Source organism: Barbatula barbatula, assembly GCF_947034865.1.
Source record: "Barbatula barbatula genome assembly, chromosome: 13".
NCBI classification, from domain to species: Eukaryota; Metazoa; Chordata; class Actinopteri; order Cypriniformes; family Nemacheilidae; genus Barbatula; species Barbatula barbatula.
In genome coordinates this window covers 23,988,681-24,008,264 of record NC_136776.1, presented here as the reverse complement: position 1 = coordinate 24,008,264, position 19,584 = coordinate 23,988,681, and the positions used below count along the sequence as shown (strand labels likewise).

Genomic DNA, 19,584 nt, shown 5'->3' with positions numbered 1-19,584 from the left:
AACATGTAATCCACTGCTGAAATAAGAATAGATGAAACCGTCCCTTTAAATAAAAACATCATTCAGTAGTTTGAATAAAACTCTTTCTCATGGGGACTGTTGTTTGCTTCACAACGCAGGCGAAACTCCCACTTACACACACACACACACAGAAATAAAGAAGCGTGATTTGATGTTTACCAGCACACAGATGTGAATTCATGAATGAATATCATCATTGAACAGAACAATACGCTGCTTTAAGATGTGAAAAAGTCATAAAACCTCAAAGAAATCAGTGTCCTGAAGAGTCCTCACGTTCAAAGGCATTTTGACAGCACAACTAAATGGTTTTAAAATATATTTTGATATTATATATTAAGTTCAGTTAGAAGAGAGATAGTGTGTGTGTGTGTGTGTGTGTGTGTCTTCATCTTCGCCATGGTAACGCTCTGACAGCCCGTCTCCAGATCTCTGTGGGTTCTGCGGAACCGAACCATCAGCGTCTCTGTGGGGTTTGACGTCTGCTCCACAGCAGCAGGAACATCCACCGGTTCTGCTGTCATGAGCCGGATCTGATTCCCACGTCTCCACGACAACCGCTGAACTCTGACCTCCGGACCGCTCACATCCTAGCAGCAGCTGAATGACACACAAAGGCTGGTCCGCCTGGTCCAAAACCAACACCGGTGAGGGGTCTGACAACACAACATTAACTCTATAAAACAAACAACACACTGTGTGTGTGTGTGTAGTCAAACACTAGTGTTGTAGCACTTGAGACCGGTGTTGGTCTGGAGACCATTTTTTGATGGTCTTGGTCTCAGATTTAATTTCAAGACCACAGCTGTGTATTGTCTGATTTATGTGTGAACATCACTCATGTGCTTGGATGTAAAAACTTGTTCCTTCTTTGATTCTTCTGGTACTTTTGTAACTGCTGGTAAGAGAAGAATTGGAAGGCCAACAATATCTGAGACGTGGTTGCAAAAAAAACATATGATGTGATATTGATTTTGTATCATTATTCAATAAACTTTGAGTTAATAAGTGACACAATTAAACAAACAAGTGTAGAGCCAATCTGAACTTTTGTGCTTTTCTGAGCAGCACACGGCTAATTTAGATATTGAGTAGATATGAAGCGATGAAAGTCACTGAATGTGCCGTTGAAGACCTTTTTTAACGTTTAGTTGTAGGAATGTTTACCTGCACAAACAGTAGATGTGCAGTTACATCTCTTGTTATTTTATTATGAGTGTCTTTCGGGTCTGGACTACAACACTATGAATGTAGTGACCTCTAGTGGACAAGATTCGTGACGGCAGGAAAGAAAGAAAGCAGTCGATCTGAGAGGGAAATCATTTATTTTCATTTTTAAATCATCTGTAATAACAATAACAACATGTACAGTTATCACCGCCGGACGAGAGAATAGAAAGGTTGTGTGTGATGTTATGTCGACTGCTTTAAAAAGACGTTCAGTCATCAATATAACCGCTCGGATTTTTACTCTGTAACAATGGCAACTTGCTCCATCCCAGAATAAGTCATGCAGGGGAATTGCGTTTCCATCCACTCAAACCTTTTGGCCACAATGAGAAAGAAAAACATCACAGAAAAGATGAAGAGCGAATTCATCACGTGACAGAACGTGCGCGACGCCGTGTGTGACGCTTTCAGACACGTTACGCTGAAATAGAATAAACGGTGTTGTGCAGAAATTGTGTTTAACAACCAGATGGATATAAAATGCAACAGAGAAAAAACTGCGGTGTTTTTAAAAAGCAAGTATTAATCTAGTCTACACGATTGATTCATGCTCGCTAATACAGTCACGCGCACGCGCGCACACACTCTCACACACACACAATCCGTTTCGTCAGATTGCTGTGAATACGGATCGGATTTTCTTTTTAATGTCATTATTATTATTATTATGGGACGCAAATCACAACAGGACAAACACCAGAATGTTTAGCGGGGCTTTGGGTTCAAATTTCTATTTACACTGCCAACGAAAACCAGTAAAAAACATGCCACAAAATAACAAATTAATAAAAAAAACATGTACATTTACATATGTATAATCTAAACAGACAAGCATTATGATTCAGGCTGAAGATGTCGACACGTGCGAGAACGAAAGTTAACAAAAGTAGCGTCGCTGGGCTAAAGGACATGTGTTCATCTGTAATAAATAAACTCTCGCGAGGACAGAAACACCGTGCACGTGAGGTTCCCGATCTATCTATGCGTCGAGTCTAAGACGCCCAATCTGATGCGTTCTGCGCACGCGCGCTCACTCGCCAACGCCATGGCGACACATCAGATATGAACCCAAATAAATCACGTGATAATGACGTGAGGATGACATCACGCCAGCTGACGTCACAGAAAGCTGTCGGGATGACGTCATAGCTGCACAAAAAACAAAAAGGGTGGGGTTGACATGACGAGAGCGCCATCTGCTGGTGCGATAACACGACCATCGGTGGATCAGACCGTTCTGATCTCCGAGCAAACACGCAAAACCACGTCACGTGACGTCATGAAGAAAACAAAACACAGGAGCAGAACGTAACCCTTCAGACGGCGTAAATGATATCTGTTAGTTTAGAAGAACAGAGAGAGAAATCAAGAGCGTCTAAAATACAGTCGATCACGTGATGCTGTTCCTCCAATCGGACGCCGCCTCATCCTCAGCTCCGCCTGGTTCGCGAGTGCTGGATCAGCCACTGTAGCGTGATGTCTGCGACACACAACCGCGGTCAGAAACGCACAACACGCACACGATACACACAACACAGCGGCGACTGGATGAAGATCTCACCGATGTTGTCCTTTTCCTTACAGGAGATGGAGTAACAGCAGATCTCTCTGTCCTGAATGGCCGACAGGTTCCTGTACATCACAGACGCACATCTCAAAACGTCTCACAACATCACAGACGCACAAAACGTAAGACGCAGCGGTGAACTCACATTCTCTCGATGAGCTCCTTCTCGTCCAGAGATCCGGTCAGATCTCGCTTGTTGCCCAACACAAGAACCTAAACAAGGAGTAACAGAGTAAATCAACAGCGTCGGAAAACACAGGGAATTCTGGGAATGTGTGTACTCACAGGAATCCCCTGCAGCTGTGGTTTCTCTAACAAGTTGTGCAGCTCGTTTTTAGACGCCTCAATCTTTTCTGGATCAGCAGCGTCGACCATATACCTGACAGACAAGAGAATTCATCCATTTCATATTCATCCATTTATTGAGAAGACGACGACGGCGTGTGTTAATAAACAGTTACTCACACTATAGCACTGACTCCACGACAGTATCTCTCCCACATACTCCTGAAGCGCGGCTGTCCTCCGATATCCCACAACTACACACACACACATCTGTCAATCACTCCAGTGTACAGTTTCACAAACGACAAGAAATGTTTGTTTACCTCATGCGGTCGAGCGAAAGATGTTTTTAGCTGTTTGTTTTATTTCAGGTTTGCACAATTGTTTAGAAAAAAGGGTTTCATTTCAATATTGTCCGAAAATGACACGAACTGTCAGACCTACATAACAATAATAATAAGGAAAACGGGGTTGAAGATTTCTGATTGTGTGATCAAACGTTAATGTGTGTTGTTTGCTATAGTATACATTTTTCACTTGATGGTTCTTCACAAATAACTCCAGTAACAGGGTTGAACGATCGCAGTCAACCGTGTGTGTGAAACAGAACAAAATCATTTACACCGCCGGCAGTCACACAGCAGACATGATGACATTTCCTGTGCGGCACAATATTAAATGGTGTTCCAGTAACACACACACACACACACACACACACACACACACACACTTACCTTAATGGTGACGTTTCCTTTGGTGATCTTCCGCATGTTAAATCCCACTGTAGGGATCATGTCCTCGCTGAACTGACCGGACTGCAGACAGAGAGACACGTGACACATTCTTTACGGTTTCTCAGTGCTAACAGACAGTAAATGTGTATTTACACACCCACAACTCACAGGAGGTGAAGATGTGATTTACACCTAAACCACTGAGTGTGTGTGATGCATCACACCTCTGATTGGACAGAACAACAGGTGCTGATTGGTTGAAAAACTGGGTCAACTGATCACTACTCGGTTTTAGATTGACAGCTGTCATATACGTGACAGAGGCTCCGATACACTGAGTGTGTCTGATTTAATGATGCTCTCTGTGTTCTGACGATGCTGTGACTGACACATTGTGTCTGATCCGTGATGCTGTATCGGATTCGCCGTGTGCGAGTGTGTCTGATCTCGTGATGCTGTATCGGATTCGCCGTGTGCGAGTGTGTCTGATCTGACGATGCTCTCTGTGTTCTGATGATGCTGTGACTGACACATTGTGTCTGATCTCGTGATGCTGTATCTGATTCGCCCTGTGCGAGTGTGTCTGATCTGACGATGCTCTCTGTGTTCTGATGATGCTGTGACTGACACATTGTGTCTGATCTCGTGATGCTGTATCTGATTCGCCGTGTGCGAGTGTGTCTGATCTGACGATGCTCTCTGTGTTCTGATGATGCTGTGACTGACACATTGTGTCTGATCTCGTGATGCTGTATCTGATTCGCCGTGTGCGAGTGTGTCTGATCTAACGATGCTCTACATTCAGATAATGCGCTCGGTGCGTAAAGATAAAGACGGCGCTCGCGCGAGGCCTACTGTAGTGCAGTAATAAAGAGAGACAGTCATTGGTTTACCGCGATGACGTTGACGAATGTGGTTTTTCCCGAGTACTGCAGTCCGACGAGCGTCAGCTCCATCTCCTCCTTCCAGAAGAGCGCTTTAAACCAGTCGAGGAGTTTATTAAATAACGCGATCATCTTCGGCTGCTGGTTCGTGCTGTCTGTCGGCCTCCGGGTCTGCTCTTCACCGCTCGTCCTTCCTCATTGGGTGGGGTTTCACATCCACGCACAGCTGATCCAAACAATGCGGGACACGAGCATGCGCGCTCCACGCGAAGCCCCCCCTGCTGGACAGACACACGCCGGTGACGTCATTGGCTGTAATTTATCAATTCGCTCGTTTTGTTAAGTATTTGATTTTAATCTGTGTGTGCTTGTATATGAATGCAACAGTTAAAATACACATTAAACAAATGTATAAAATGTTAATATTAATATTTTGTATGCTGCTGTATAAACGCGAATATATTATTTGTAATGACAAAATGGCAGTTGTTTTTATTTATTTATTTTTTATGTGACGCTGTCTTTGTATTGACATGTTTTTTCGTCTCCACGTGAAAACGTATTTCTGCAATCAATAAATGTCTGTATTTCCCCCTGTAAAGTAAAAAAGTATTTAAATGGTTTAAAGCCGTTATTTTTGTTTATTTGTTAATAATATGCAGGATTAGAGGAAAGGATCGTTAAAATCTATTTGATCATTGGCAACGGCATTTTTTGTTGTTTTCCCCATAATACCAAATATATATTAGAATAAATAAACAATAAAACGTCATCGGTCTTAATGATAGTAATGTACACATGAGCGTGAATTAGAATTAGCTAATAAATCAATGTAATTTATTTTAGTTGAACGTCGAATGTGCCGCTGTGAATGAGCAGATGAGTCGTCGCGAGTCTCAGGCAGCGCCAGTACAGTTAGCACGAACGTGTGAGGAAAGTTTCTCTCAAAACATCTGAAAATCACCCCACATTCTTTAAAAAACACCCGGACGAGACAGTAAGAGAATTATACATCTTTATATACGAGTGTTTGTGTACATTCATGAAGATACAAGTCGCACTTTTGACTGTTTTAGCTCGGCTGCTAATTTGTTAGTAAACACAGCGAGAATGTGAGTAATAGTGATCAATTGTGATTATGAGCGATCGATTATACTTTCATATATCATATGGAAATCTCTTTCAGATCTCATCGATCATGAAGACAAACGCGTTTCCGCGGGATTTGGGTTAGAAAGCGTCTGTCAAACATAAACAACACAAACACACACACCTGTCAGACATCACACACACACACACACACACACCTGTCATTGTGTTATGATGATGAGGGCCTGACTGTGCTGACACACACACACACACACACACACGATGGGCTCCTCTCTAAGTGAACCCTGTATCTATGATAAGCTATCAGAGAGTATCGATATACTGCGGCAGTCAGGGTATCGTTATGGGATGTCCGAGAGAGAGATCGAGAAGTTCATCAAACAGGTTTTAGAGACGAATGAACCTCGCAGAGATCCACCGCAGTTCCCCATCCTCAGAGCTACGGTCAAGGTACAGTGACATCATCCAGTGATCCAGTGCTGATTGAACCGTCATTTAAACATGTACATTCATGGCTTTAGTTTTTAGTTGCCGTTGGGGTTCTGTTGATGGCCGTCCTGGCGCTTACGTACCCCCAGAGCCCGCCCGTCCTGGAGCACCTGAGGGCGGCGAGACACAACCGGACGTCCCCGCTGAGTCACATCCGTCTACTGTCACTGCCCATCGCTGGAAAATACAACCTGCAGGGTGAGGTGTCGCACACGCTGTCAAACACTCTTAAGCACACGCTCTTATGTCTGTCTCATCGTGTGACGTGTGTTGCAGGGTTCCATGAGCGGTGGGCGGTTGGCGCTCTGCAGGCAGCTCATGTCAACTGCTCTGCCTGCGCAGACGTGACTGCGGCGCTGGAAGTGATGTTGAGCGAGTCTGCAGTGATGCACGGAGACACACAACCTATACTGCTGAAGGTACGCAAACAAGCTGCATCCCATAATGAACACACACGTGTGTGTGTGTCATGATGGTGGTTAATGTTGTGTGTTTGTGTGTGTTTAGGGTGGAGAGTTTGTGTCTCAGCGTGTTTCTCAACTCGATCAGTTCTCCATTTCTCAGGCGGAGACAAACACACAAACTCCTGCAAACTTCACTCTGCTCTGGTAATGTTTTAACCGCCGGCTTACACTCACGTGACACACAAACCGCTCCTGCATTTACTGTAAACCTCTCTCTCTCAGGAGTTTCTCGTCCAATCACAGAGAGACGCTTCTCCAGTGGCTGTTTCATGACGCTGAGCTCTGCCCCCTGCTGGATAACACAGGGACTATAGTTCAGCGCTGTCAACTCACTGACCACACAAGATCTCACAGCAGGGTCAGTGTGTGTGTGTGCTTCTGTGGAGTCAGCAGGCGATTGGTTGTGTCACTGAACACGTGTGTGTGTTGTTGTTGTGTTGTAGAGTCAGCAGGCGATTGGTTGTGTCACTGAACACGTGTGTGTGTGTGTGTGTGGTGTTGTTGTGTTGTAGAGTCAGCAGGTGATTGGTTGGCTGGTGGTCGCTGAAGGTTCTCCGGCCGTTCTTGTCCGTCCTGTCCAGAGATGCCAAAAACACTGCAGATCTTTTGACCTCTGGCTGGAGCCGGGAGACATGGGTGAACGCACTGAGCAAACACACTTCATTCTGATTGGCTGATGTTATGATGTCATGTGACTCGTTCAAACTCGTCCCGTGTGTTTGCAGTCTACGCTGATCCGCACTACTGGATTCTGGAGCTGTTCCCGAGCGGAGGTCAGGACGTCGTGTGTGACGGTCCGGTGCTCTGAGAACTGATGTGTGCCAATGAGCTTCATTCTGTGCGAGTCTCATGATGTCACTTCCTGAGGACTCAAGACCGAGACTGTGTGCGTGTTTCTGCAGTGAGACGCTGCTCCTCTCAGGTCACATCGCTTGTTTAGCTTTCTTTTTTGATTCACATGCTCAGACATGAAGATGGAGACCTGATGTTTGTCCGTGGAGCTCCTGTGATTTTGATTTCTCAGTTTAGTTAGGGTCATCGGTGGAGTTCACAGAAACGGTCTGGAACATTTTCACCCTGAATTGAAACAACTCATCAACGACTCACAACCTATTTTGCATGAAGGTCACATTACTCCCCTAAATTAGAATTCTTGTGACGCCAAAGATAAAATGAACATTTAATTTGCAAATAATTACTACATTAATAACTGTAGTTTCTTTCTTTTCTCCACGTTTTATTTTTTCATCATGTTTTCAATCTTTTAACAATATGAGTGTTTTACTGTACTTACCACAAACATTTGGGGACAACTTTCCTCTCGCAAACATAATGTCATTCTCTGTGAGATTCTCTGACGCTCCTGCTGATCAGCCAATCAAAGCACTTTAAATGTTTGTCATCAGCAGATGATGTCACATCCTGACGGAACTCTTGTTGAGTGTCACATGCTTTTTTCCCTCTCCACCAATCAGAGACTGTTGAATGTGATGACATCATGCTGCACTGATGGTATGTTAGTGGCAGTTTAAATAAATGATGTTTATTCTCCGTGTAAATAATAAGAATAAGATGTTTATGTGATTACTAATGTGACTCAGAGATTTATGTTTTACTGCAACATTTTCACAGTAAACAAAAAGTTGATGAACCAAAAAATGTTTGTGTTTTGCTTATAACTGAGCCTTCATTTTGAAATCAAAATTATTATAATTGTAATATATTATTTAAACTTAATACTATTGTAAAATCTTTCGATGGCCTTCGATTGGATTTTTCTTATATTTTATTTTTTGTGGAAGAACAACACATGGGACACTGATGTCAATCATTTTGACATCAAGAGGTCAAATATTTTTTAAATAACAATTTAATCATTAATATATATTTTTAATAGGCAATTAAATCAAAACTACAGTAAATTTAAAGTTTGATAGTGTCTAAATGTGAGTGGAAGGAAGCGCTCCTCGCTTCTGCTTCCGGGTCACGGGGCGCGCGTGCACGCCGGAACTGTAGCTCTTGATGTGATGTGAAGTCTGATGGGGACGGAAGGGGGCGCGCAGTGGCTCACACACGACAACATTAGATTATTACAGTCAGATTTAAATATTCAAATAAATAAATATGTGTATCCCTAATCAAATCCCATTTACAGATATGTGTTTGTATTTATTCTTTTATTTATTATACACTGTTGGAATCAAACTGCTATTGTTAAAGACTAAATAATAATGTATTATTCGTTCATTTGATTCAAGTTGTTCATTAATTCGTGTCTTGTAAAGAGTTAATTTAACTCAATTAATGATGATAATCGAGTGCAGAGACGCACATTGAGCCGCGAAGCGACGCCTACAGGCCGCGAGAGTCTCTGCAGTCTATGCAGTCATCTGCGCAGATCTTCTGCGTGCGCGCGCGTCGGGCTGCTGGTGGCGGTGAGTATCCCAGACTGCGCTGCTTCTGCGCGAGTGAATTATGGGATAGTGGAGGACAAACACAAACACTCACGCGTTTTAATTCACTTTATAAAGCTGCGCGCGAGTGTGTTTACATGTTTGTGTAAACGAGTGTTTGTGTAAACGAGTGTTTGTGTGACACGAGGCCTGCGGCGCTGCGCGTGTCCGTGTTTTACACTTCCTCACTAAACTACTGTCCTTATACTGTAGTATTGAGATATTAATATAACATATATATATATATACGTCTACATGTTTTAACCCTGAGGATGCTATGCAACATTTCCACATAACACTGTTGTGTTATTTATTAGTGATGTAACGACTCACTCGCGATGCGATTCACGATTATAATCTAACGACGCGATTTTACTCACGATTATTTATTTACAGTGTACAAATAAAAATGAAAAACTGCCCTTTTATCATTTATCTAATGATACACATTGTCGTGTTTTAGGTAAAATAAGTAGCTTAATTTGCAGTGAAATGAAAATAATACAAAAGTCTCTTTAATATAAACAAACTTAGAGTTTGTCTGTGCTTTTCTTAACTTTTACCGTTTTTTTTAAATATCTGAAAATGCACATTTATCAATAATCACCAAGTTTGTAGAAAAACAGCGGCCGCTTCTGTTCAAAACATGAACTGCGATTCTTTGGCAGAAGTATTTCAAACATTGTGCTCAAAAGAAACAAATGTTATTCATTTCCACACAGTAAGCCCAGTGGAAAGAAATAATAAATGTTGTTATTGTGAAAATTGTTCATGTTTTGTAAACCAGTCTGTCATTTATTGTGCTGACTTGTGTTTCATTCCCCAGACACACTCGGCCAATATAAATCTGGATTAAAGACACTTCCTGCTAAATAAACTGCTGACATTAGATATTATTTACTAGAATCATTTAACGTGATCTATAAACACATGTGCTGCGCTGCGTTTGTACTTTTTTGTGTTTTTCTTACTTTCTCCTGTAAAGCTTTCTAAATAATACTGAATTGAATTTCAGTGTGATGGAGGGTTTGGGTGTTCAGGCCGTGACTCTGTCTGACGGCTCGACAGCGTTCATCCAGCAGAACACCAGCGGTGAGATTTACACCCGTACACAACATTTGAACCTCACATGAGTGTTGAAGTGTCGTGATTGGCTGTTGTGTGTCAGATGGGAGTGTCCTGGAGGGAAACACCGTTCAACTGGAGGATGGATCCACAGCGTTCATACAACACGTCACACTTCAACAGAAAGGTGTGTGTGTGTGACCTCTGACCTCACGTCAGGTCATGGAGTGTGTTTAACACTGATGTGTGTGTGTGTGTGTAGAGTCGCTGGCGTTCGAGGACGGTCAGGCGGTGCAGTTGGAGGACGGATCCACTGCGTTCATTCATCACGCACCTAAAGGTGTCACGCCGCTCACTGTCTACACACACTGTAACCACTCTAACACATGTTTGACCTCTGATCTCTGCGTGTGACAGAAGGTTATGACCCCAGCGCAGTGGAGACCGTTCAGCTGGAGGACGGCAGTACCGTATACATCCATCATCCGTCCTCTCTGGAGAACTACAGCGATACGGTATGATGTCATACACGCTGACACGGCAAAGGTGACGTGTGGAACGGATGTTTGATGTGATGATGTCACACACAGATGATGAGGTCAGAGGTCGAGATCGATGACAACAGCGAGGACAGAGACACAACAGAGCAGACCGGCATACAGGTTCTGACACACACACACACACACACACACACACACACACACACAGGTGATGTGACAGTGTGTTACTGATGTATGTGTGTGTGTGTGTGTGTGTGTGTATATGTATGTTCCTGTGTGTGTGTGTGTGTGTGTGTGTGTGTGTGCATGTGTGTGTGTGTTCAGCTGATGGTGTGGAGCTCCAGTAAAGTTCATCAGGTCGCTGAGAAAAGTTTCCACTGCGCTCACGCGGACTGCGGTCGACACTACACAACAGCACATCATCTGAAGGTAAATGCAATGATATCCCATAATGCCCCACTGCTCTCATTCGGCTGCACACGGTTATAGCTGATGTGTGTTGACTGCGCAGGTGCACGAGCGCTCTCACACCGGTGACAGGCCGTACAGGTGTGAGGTTCCCACCTGCAGTAAAGCGTTCGCCACGGGTTACGGTCTGAAGAGTCACGTGAGGACACACACCGGAGAAAAACCTTACAAGTGTCCCGAAGACATGTGTTTCAAAGCCTTCAAGACGTCTGGGGACCTGCAGAAACACCTGCGCACACACACAGGTACACACACACACACAGGTACACACACACTGAGACACTGAGGTGAGGAGTGACTGTTGTGTTTGTTAGGTGAGAAACCCTTCAAGTGTCCGTTTGAGGGCTGCGGTCGTTCCTTCACAACATCAAACATTCGTAAAGTTCACACGCGCACACACACGGGTGAGAGACCGTACCTGTGTCCTGAACCGTCCTGTGGAAGAGCCTTCGCCAGCGCTACCAACTACAAGAACCACATGAGGATACACACAGGTGACACACACACACATATACAATCATACATATAACACTCAAACAAGCCAGCATAAATAACGCACACAACATCATACAGAGTGTTACTGTTGTAGTGTTTCCTGGTGTCATGATGATGTTGTGTTGTGTGTCAGGAGAGAAGCCGTATGTGTGTACGGTTCCGGGCTGTGGGAAGAGTTTTACAGAATATTCTAGTCTTTATAAACATCACGTGGTGCACACACACTGTAAGCCGTACACGTGCAGTCACTGCGGGAAGACATACAGACAGACGTCTACACTGGCCATGCACAGACGCACAACACACGGAGACTTCGACACGGCTCATGGTGGTAAGATGCCTCTCTCACGGCCAGACCATAATAATAATGATACAACACCAGCATGTCACTCTCAGCTCCGTGTGTGTGTGTGTGTGTGTGTAGACACAGACGTGTTTGACGGCTCGCCGCAGGCCGCTGCTGAGCAGGACACCGATGGTAAAGTTGCCATGGAAACAGGCAGGATCATTACCTCACAGGTGTGTGTCCGTCTCTGAGTTGTCATGAGCTTTCAGTGTGTTTGTGTGTGTGTGACAGGTGAATCCATCCACCCGCAGGTACTCGGCACATCCATCGCCATGGTAACGCAGGACGGAACAACCAGCGCTGGACAGGAGCGCGTCAACATGGTTACCGATGAAGAGCTGCAGCCGGTGGGTATTATGGGATGGCTGGTGTTGCGCGGTCGTAAACGCTTGGGTCACTCATGTTGTGTTCGTCCCGCAGGTTGCCATAGTAACATCAGATGGCATCATGACGGAGGTGAGCGCGTATCAGCAGGTGGCGCTGTTGGCCACAGAGAACGGCACACAGATCGCAGTGCAGGTCACTCTCTCACTCTCTCAAGAAATGTGTGTTTGTGTGTCAACTGGTTCAGCAGTGTGTTTGTGTGTGTGTTTGTGTGTGCAGTTAGAAGACCAGCAGACGTTAGAGGAGGCTATCACCATGGCAACAGCAGCAATCCAGCAGAGCGGGCTGACCTCAGATCAGTGACCTCAGATTGATTGTGGTTTTTTTACTGCTTTCAGCACATGGTGTGTGTTCATAATAAAATATATTTGTTTATAAATGTGTTTGTCTGCGGTCAGCGTCAGATCATCATCCATGTGTCTGCAGGGGTCAGAGTTCAGCTGCAGTCTGCCGTGTGGCCTGCAGGGGTCAGAGTTCAGCTGCAGACGGAGCTCTTTTTCATGGCTGATCGTAACTGATCTGAAGTCAGAGGAAACTTTACAGTGTTTACCGTAACAGAACCAGAGTGAAGAACACACACATATAAACCAGCCGAACAATAAATATGAAACTTTATTTGCGGTACGAAGAACTAAATCCGGTTTGCTCACTGACTCTTTGAAACTGAACACACGTGACATGTTTTTATTTCTTCTCGTTGATGTTGAAAACTGATTTGATTCGGTGTTAAACTCTGGTGTGAACGGTTCCCCAAACATTCATGTGACGTGTGTTAAACTGAAGAAACACAATGTGAGTCGACTTCCTCATTTTATTTCAGCACACACACACACACACACTTGTGTTCTGTCTGTTCTACCCCAACAACAGGATCTGATTGGCTGAACTGCTGTGACGTCAGTGACGGGGGGAAGGAAAAACCAGCAGGTTTGGGGGTTTCCTCTGTGTGTGTGTGTGTGTGTGTAGTTAATTCAGCTTTAGTTTGTGAACACTGTGTTCAGATGAGACGTGAGATGCTGATTCATGATTAGATTGATGTGTCATTGAGCTTTAGTGTAAATATACATTGTGTCTTCATGTACAAACCTAGATAAACGTGTGTGTGTGTGTGTGTGTGTGTGTCCTGCCCGCCGTGGTGAGGGTCCAGCTGAGAGATTGTTTGGTTTGTGGTGTTGTGGGGGTTTGTTTTGGTAGGTGTGTGTATTCAGAGAGGATATGGTGTGTGTGTGTGTGTGTGTGTGAGACAGCTGCTGCTTTAGTTTCGCGGGAACATCAGGACAATGAAACTCTGTTCAGACTTCAGCTGCTCGACACGACTCTCAAACTCTCCTAAAACACATTCAATAATCACGTTTATAAAACAGCAAATCAATCGCTCAATAGTTTCTCTCAGACATCAAAGCAGCACAATGCAGACTTTGAGACGATTCAAGATGTCAACAGAGATCTCAACATTTCTCATTGACGTCTAAACTCCCTCATGCGCACATTCAGTCAACATCTGACGTGTGTCTCGGTTTATTTCTCCTGAGCAATTGTAAGAGAAACACTTGAGACAAAGAACATGAAGTTTGTGTAACACTGAAGTCACGATCTTTACAGGAACTACGTTTACATTCAACTTTTTCAGTACATTCAGGATTTCTTTCTTTAGTCGTTTTCATCAAGTTAACTTTCGTTCTGTCTGGTTGTTATATGAAGTTTATTTGATATTTCATTCATGTTATTATACGGCTGATTGGAAAGCTTGATTCTGATTGGCATGTTCGTCATTCCCAGATAACACGCTCTCAGAACTAATAACACACGGTGACCTGGTTGCAGCAAATCATTTGGTGGGGTTTTTTAACAAATTAACAATAAATATGTCTGTTAATAACATACATGACATTATATTGACAAATGATTCAACCAAATTGCCTGTTCATGACGTTTGAACGTCGTTTCTTTCTTTAAAACCCAAACTAAACGTCTTTTCATCGTTGACGTTCTGCATTCGCTTAAATGAGCTAATAATTCACATTTCATGTCCAGTTTGATCTCATGTGTCCAGTAGTCGTGTAATAAGAGGGATAATGTTCAAGCATCCGTCTGTTATCATGAAATAAACCCCTTCAGTGAGACACAAGACCCTCCACTTCACATCCTGATCACACTGAAGGGGATTATTCTGACATAACAACCGGCTGCTGAACATTATGTCTCACTTAATAGTAATTTATCTAAAATGTTTATTGTGTATGAAGTTTATGAAATGAAAACTACTCAACAGTTACTGTTTTTTTGCGGAGGTCTTCCTGAAGATACGTTTGGGCCGCATAACATTTGTTGATGTTGTTGTCGCTGAAACCGTCTATACTTCAGGACTTAGCTTGTAGTAGTGTACTTGTAAGCTTACGGCTTCAATACTGATTCTTGTGAGTTTATAACAGCGCACCTGAAAGTATACGACATCGATCTAACAAGTTTATAAAAGTAGAATGAAAGTAGAGTAAGTTCACTACTAGCATGAAGCAGTTTTTTTGTCATGGAAAGCAAGCAAGTGTAAAACCCCCTCCTCCAGCCGTCTGTGGTGGGCTTCTTTCATGTACAACCGCTACACACACACTTCCTCTCTGAACAATTGTGTGTGTGTGTTGTTGTGGCCATTTCAGGGATTAGACGACCAACCAAATGGACCAGAAACACACCCGCTTTCACACCCGCCCGCTCACCCCACACCCCCCCCCTCTCTCTCTCTCTCTGCTGGATAACATTAGAATCAACAGAGATCACACTTGTTGAGTGAACATGAGAACTGATCTCAGATCTGCCCAGATCAGCCAATCACATCTCAGATCTTAGCCTCAGGGTGAGTAACCCCAGCAGCTCGAGGTCAGAGGTCAATCTCCCATTTACCCCGCTCGCATCAAAACCTGTGACTTCCTGAGCAGATCTGAGATCAGTTGATCATGTCATGGAGTGTAACGTCTCTCTTTGTCTCGGTCGGTGTCACTGATTCATTCAGATGTGTGTGTGTGAGGGCAGTGGGTGTTAGACTGCATACGGGTGTAGTCTCTTGTTTAAGCCATCTGCCTGAATCTCCCCCCCCACACACACACACACACCCGTCCTGAATGAAACACTCGAGACAGGACGACTGAATGTGTTTTTATGACGTCAGGAGCGCAAAACATCCCCCAAATCCTCCGAACAAAAACACAGATGAACACCATCACAACACCTCCGTCTCAAACTCTCGTGAACATCACAGACGTCCATCTGTTGTTCTGAACGAAACATTCTGTCGTCATTTATTCATCTTCAGTGGAACACCACACAAGATATTTAGGGAAATTTTGATGATCAAACCTACTTTAAAATATCTTTTGTGCTCTTCAGAAGAAACTAGTTCAAGTAAAAGAAGAAAATTCTTATTTCCGGGCAGTCCCGTGTCAATTCTGTGAAAGCCCTGAGCGACACAAACCAGAGAAACGTTTCATTCATAAAATGTTTATTATAATAAAAACCGACTGTACAGCTCTTCATCTGCACGAAAATTCATTTCTTAAAAACAAAAAATTTACAATAAAAGCTTGAAATAGCTTACAAACTACATTAACTCTCTAGAACTAGCTGCTCAGCAGCCCACGTGATATATGCTACAGTCTTTAATGGCACTCATACCAACCGACCGACCACATGCAAAGCATTCTGGGAGAAAAACACTCTTTTCTCCCAGAGACACCAGCAGTAAAGCTTTCCACAGACAACTCATTTCATGACATCACAGCAGGCGTAAAGCCTGAATATTGCACAATAAGACACAAAGAGACGGGCGGTGACAGTCAACGTGCTTAAGGCAGAAGGGATTATTGTGCTCCCATTTACAAAATGTAAAAATAAGATCTTGAATGCATTTACAGGCACAGTCACACATTTGTTGGTGTACTTGTGTAAAGTGTTTTTCCAGCTTTAATTGCTTTACATTCTTTCGAGAGATACGAGGTAATAATGCACTGAAACCGTGTGCTAGCACCAGAAAACCTGTTTCAGGGTAAAACGGTCACACAGAACAGCGCTCGAATGTGTAGAATCACAGTTCAGTCACATATCAACCAGTGCTTAAACTTCTTAAATAAAAAAGGTTCCGAGTCAGCTCTGAAATGTCAAGAAATGAAGTCACGAGAAGTTCACCGTCGAAGTGGCAGCGGGCCGATCAGCGACACCAGCGGCACTCAGCTGGACACGGTCATCAGGTAGTTTTTGGGTGGACTCCTGCGGCCGCCCATCGTGAAGCTGTTTTTGCAGTTCGTGGTTTGGTCGTAAGCAGAAGGTCCTCTGAGGCCGGGGGCGGCGGGACTTGTGGCAGGCGGCTCGACCTCGTACAGGACACAGATGGAGCCGTCCTCGCCGATGCGGTACGAGACTTCATACGGGTCCACCCAGAGCGTGAGCTCCCGCGGCAGAAGAGCGAAAAGCTGTGCGGCGGTCAGTCCGATGTGTCCGGCCGCTTGGCCGATCAGAGGGTCCATTTCGTGATTGATGCGAATGCAGCGGTAACCAGAACCCTTCTGCGGCCTGTCAGGGAACCAGTGATGCTGGTAGTGTTCTGAGGGAAGAAAAGCCATTCTGTTAAAAACATGAACTTGACACGTCACAGTATTTCACATTCAACATGTTACTGTGGTAAAACGATAGTTTGTTCTTCCCATATACAAAAATACCAAAGTTTACTTAAGTAATACTGTAGTATAAGGTTCAAACACACATCCAGTTTACTTAAGTCACTGAAGCATGCTACAGAATCCTAAAGTAAACACAACAGTATTCTACACTTTCCTGAACACCTTATGACACATGCTAACGTACACTGAAGTATTTTTGTCATGTGGGTCGTAAGGGCAACTACTTTACCAAAGTATGTCCCTCGTGCATCTAAAACAACACGTTACCACCATATAGTTCCTCAGTTCTCTGTGACGCCATTTTGTCAGAATATTTGATCAAACTGAAGATAAAGTACCTGCGAGCGCCTGCGCGAGACCGTCTCTGAAAACCTGCAGCTGTACGTCACTCAGGTGTCCGCGGCTGCGCAGTAGTCTGCACACGAAACTGGCAGCGGCCGAAACCTCGCCGATCATTTCCTCTCCGGTTCCGTGAGTCATTTCAATCCGTCCGACAGAGTGAACGAGGATAAAAGATCAAGTACAGCTGCCGTCCTCGTTACACGCCGGTGAATCAAAGCCACGAGTCCGCTGACGATCGAACAATGACCATCCCCGTCCACTCTACTGTCTGCGTCTGTCTGCGTCCGGCTGCGTCGCGTCTCTCAAATGAACTCCTGAGGAGAAAGGTTCCGCCGCTTTATACCGACGAAGCTGTTGACGTCGTACGCGTTGGTCTGGGCGTGCCGCCCATCGTCCAATGAAACACGGGGAAGGGTGTTCTCTGGCGCTCGCTCGCGGCCTGATTGGTTGCCAGGGTGGAAAACACTAGCGTGTTGTAGTGACGCTCGGGTTCCGTCTCTTTCCTTATTTGGAAGTTGACGTCAACCGCAGCTCACATATGCGTGACGTCACTGTGGGGGAAAACAAAGGCGTGAAGACGCGTTTACCGTAAAGCTGCGCGGTTTATTTATAGATGTTTTTTTGCTTTGTTTAATCGACTCTAAAGCGTCGGATTGTGTTGAGTTATCACCTACACAAGACCTATTAAAAGAGTCGAATTACACGACGTTAACAAACGTGAACACACGTTCCTTTGTTCGCAATATGAAGTGGACACACACACACACGCACACACACGGGTGTTTGTTTTATTGTCGAGTTGGCTTATAAACAGCATGTTATTTTCGAACTGAAGTATCGCAGCGCCACCTGGCGGTGAAATGAATCCCACCCGACAGATGTTCACATTCAGGTGATGAAGGATTTTGTTCTACACGGAACACTTGATGTGTCACTGAAGGTTTGGATGTGACTCTCAGTCCTGTATCTGTTACCATGGAGACGCTTCCCATCCTCTGCAGTCTTATTTCTGTGATCCTCCTCTGCTCTCCAGAATGTGTTATAGTATCATATATACACACAAGTGTCACGTGTAGCAGTGTGTGTATCTAAGGAAGGAATATGATTTATTAAACAATAAAGAACATTCATCACAACTGATCTTGTTGTTTGTGAACATCCGAGTCCAGTGGAGAATATTGTCATATTATAAGTAAATAACACATCATAGTGTATAGATATATAGCATTGTAATATAGTGTATGTGGTTGAGGTGTGAACTGACAGCAGGGTTTGTCTATGTTTGCTTCAGTGTGTGTGTGTGTGTGTGTTAGAAGAAGCCGCCTCTCTGTTGTTGGTTTCAGGGTCCTGATGACCCCTGCTGCTCCTGCGAGTCCTGTGAGGCCGGACATCGCCATCTGGAGGTGAGCCGGGGCATTGTGGGTAATCCCGTAGAATGAGTGTGTACACCTGCAAACCAAACCGCATACGCGCGCACACACACACAGACACACACACATACACACCGCCCGCAGTGCAACTGATGTCTCTCTGATCTGTGCTGACATTTCCGTCCAGCAGGAGTGTGTGAGTGTGGATGTGTGTGTATGAGAGTGAGAGTGCACACTTGTGTGTGAGAGTGGAGGTGTGTTATGAGTGTGTGTGTGTGTGTGTGTGTGCGCGCACTCTACACATTCTACAAAACAATAGAATTGTGTTTAGTACTGTGTGTGTATATTCAAGTGTGTGAGAATTGATGTGTGTTAGTTTATGATGATGTGTTATTGTTTATTATTTATATTGTGTGTGTGTCTCATTGGTGTTTGTGTGTGTTTGTGTTGATGGTCACTAGTAGTGACATTGATGCTCATGATGCTCAAGCACAATGTCCACACACACACACACACACACACACACACACACACACACACACACACACACACACACACACACACACACTTGTTTCTTGTAGACAACAGTGAGAACAAACTTCTCTCTTCCTCTGAACTCTTACTGTCCGTCAGCCTTACGAGAAATATATGAGAAACATCTCAGAGAATGTGGAGCGGTCCATGAGATGATGCTTGTGCTCTGATGTCTC

At 44.2% G+C, this 19,584-nt stretch overlaps 5 protein-coding genes across 6 annotated transcripts in view; 3 read left to right on the top strand and 2 right to left on the bottom strand.

Annotated features, from left to right (window-relative positions):
- Positions 1-1,326: 1,326 nt before the first annotated feature.
- On the bottom strand, positions 1,327-5,014 carry arl8a (ADP-ribosylation factor-like 8A). Its single transcript, XM_079471513.1, has 7 exons — positions 4,731-5,014; positions 3,838-3,918; positions 3,284-3,357; positions 3,104-3,197; positions 2,964-3,031; positions 2,813-2,883; positions 1,327-2,731 (listed from the first exon to the last, which is right to left on the bottom strand). Exons 1-7 carry the CDS (start codon positions 4,851-4,853, stop codon positions 2,682-2,684), a joined length of 561 nt encoding a protein of 186 aa, XP_079327639.1. The 5' UTR covers positions 4,854-5,014; the 3' UTR covers positions 1,327-2,681.
- Positions 5,015-5,527: 513 nt separating this feature from the next.
- cUnh6orf89 (chromosome Un C6orf89 homolog) lies at positions 5,528-8,437 on the top strand. Its single transcript, XM_079471226.1, has 8 exons — positions 5,528-5,718; positions 5,908-6,281; positions 6,353-6,518; positions 6,597-6,739; positions 6,828-6,928; positions 7,007-7,142; positions 7,297-7,420; positions 7,510-8,437. The coding sequence occupies exons 2-8, from the start codon at positions 6,093-6,095 to the stop codon at positions 7,590-7,592; spliced, it is 942 nt and encodes a 313-aa protein (XP_079327352.1). The 5' UTR covers positions 5,528-5,718; positions 5,908-6,092; the 3' UTR covers positions 7,593-8,437.
- A 677-nt stretch (positions 8,438-9,114) lies between these two features.
- On the top strand, positions 9,115-13,295 carry znf76 (zinc finger protein 76). 2 transcript variants are annotated; one of them, XM_079470931.1, is made up of 15 exons: positions 9,115-9,219; positions 10,253-10,329; positions 10,406-10,489; positions 10,565-10,642; positions 10,720-10,817; positions 10,893-10,964; positions 11,127-11,231; positions 11,314-11,515; positions 11,585-11,764; positions 11,899-12,096; positions 12,190-12,243; positions 12,343-12,458; positions 12,532-12,630; positions 12,715-12,839; positions 12,922-13,295. In XM_079470931.1, the coding sequence occupies exons 2-14, from the start codon at positions 10,257-10,259 to the stop codon at positions 12,796-12,798; spliced, it is 1,443 nt and encodes a 480-aa protein (XP_079327057.1). In that variant the 5' UTR covers positions 9,115-9,219; positions 10,253-10,256; the 3' UTR covers positions 12,799-12,839; positions 12,922-13,295. The 2 variants fall into 2 exon arrangements, with proteins under 2 accessions (XP_079327057.1, XP_079327056.1); XM_079470930.1 differs by having other exon boundaries at positions 12,190-12,284; positions 12,363-12,458; positions 12,922-13,294.
- A 2,665-nt stretch (positions 13,296-15,960) lies between these two features.
- btg2 (B-cell translocation gene 2) lies at positions 15,961-18,285 on the bottom strand. Its single transcript, XM_079471502.1, has 2 exons — positions 17,501-18,285; positions 15,961-17,086 (listed from the first exon to the last, which is right to left on the bottom strand). The coding sequence occupies exons 1-2, from the start codon at positions 17,640-17,642 to the stop codon at positions 16,713-16,715; spliced, it is 516 nt and encodes a 171-aa protein (XP_079327628.1). The 5' UTR covers positions 17,643-18,285; the 3' UTR covers positions 15,961-16,712.
- Positions 18,286-18,854: 569 nt separating this feature from the next.
- LOC306903029 (uncharacterized protein) overlaps positions 18,855-19,584 on the top strand; it is a gene marked incomplete at its 5' end in the record, with an annotated part of 6,032 nt that continues 5,302 nt past the window's right edge. The window contains one exon of the mRNA XM_079471948.1: positions 18,855-18,907. Within this exon, the coding sequence (XP_079328074.1) occupies positions 18,855-18,907 (53 nt within the window). The remainder of the gene's footprint in view (positions 18,908-19,584) is intronic.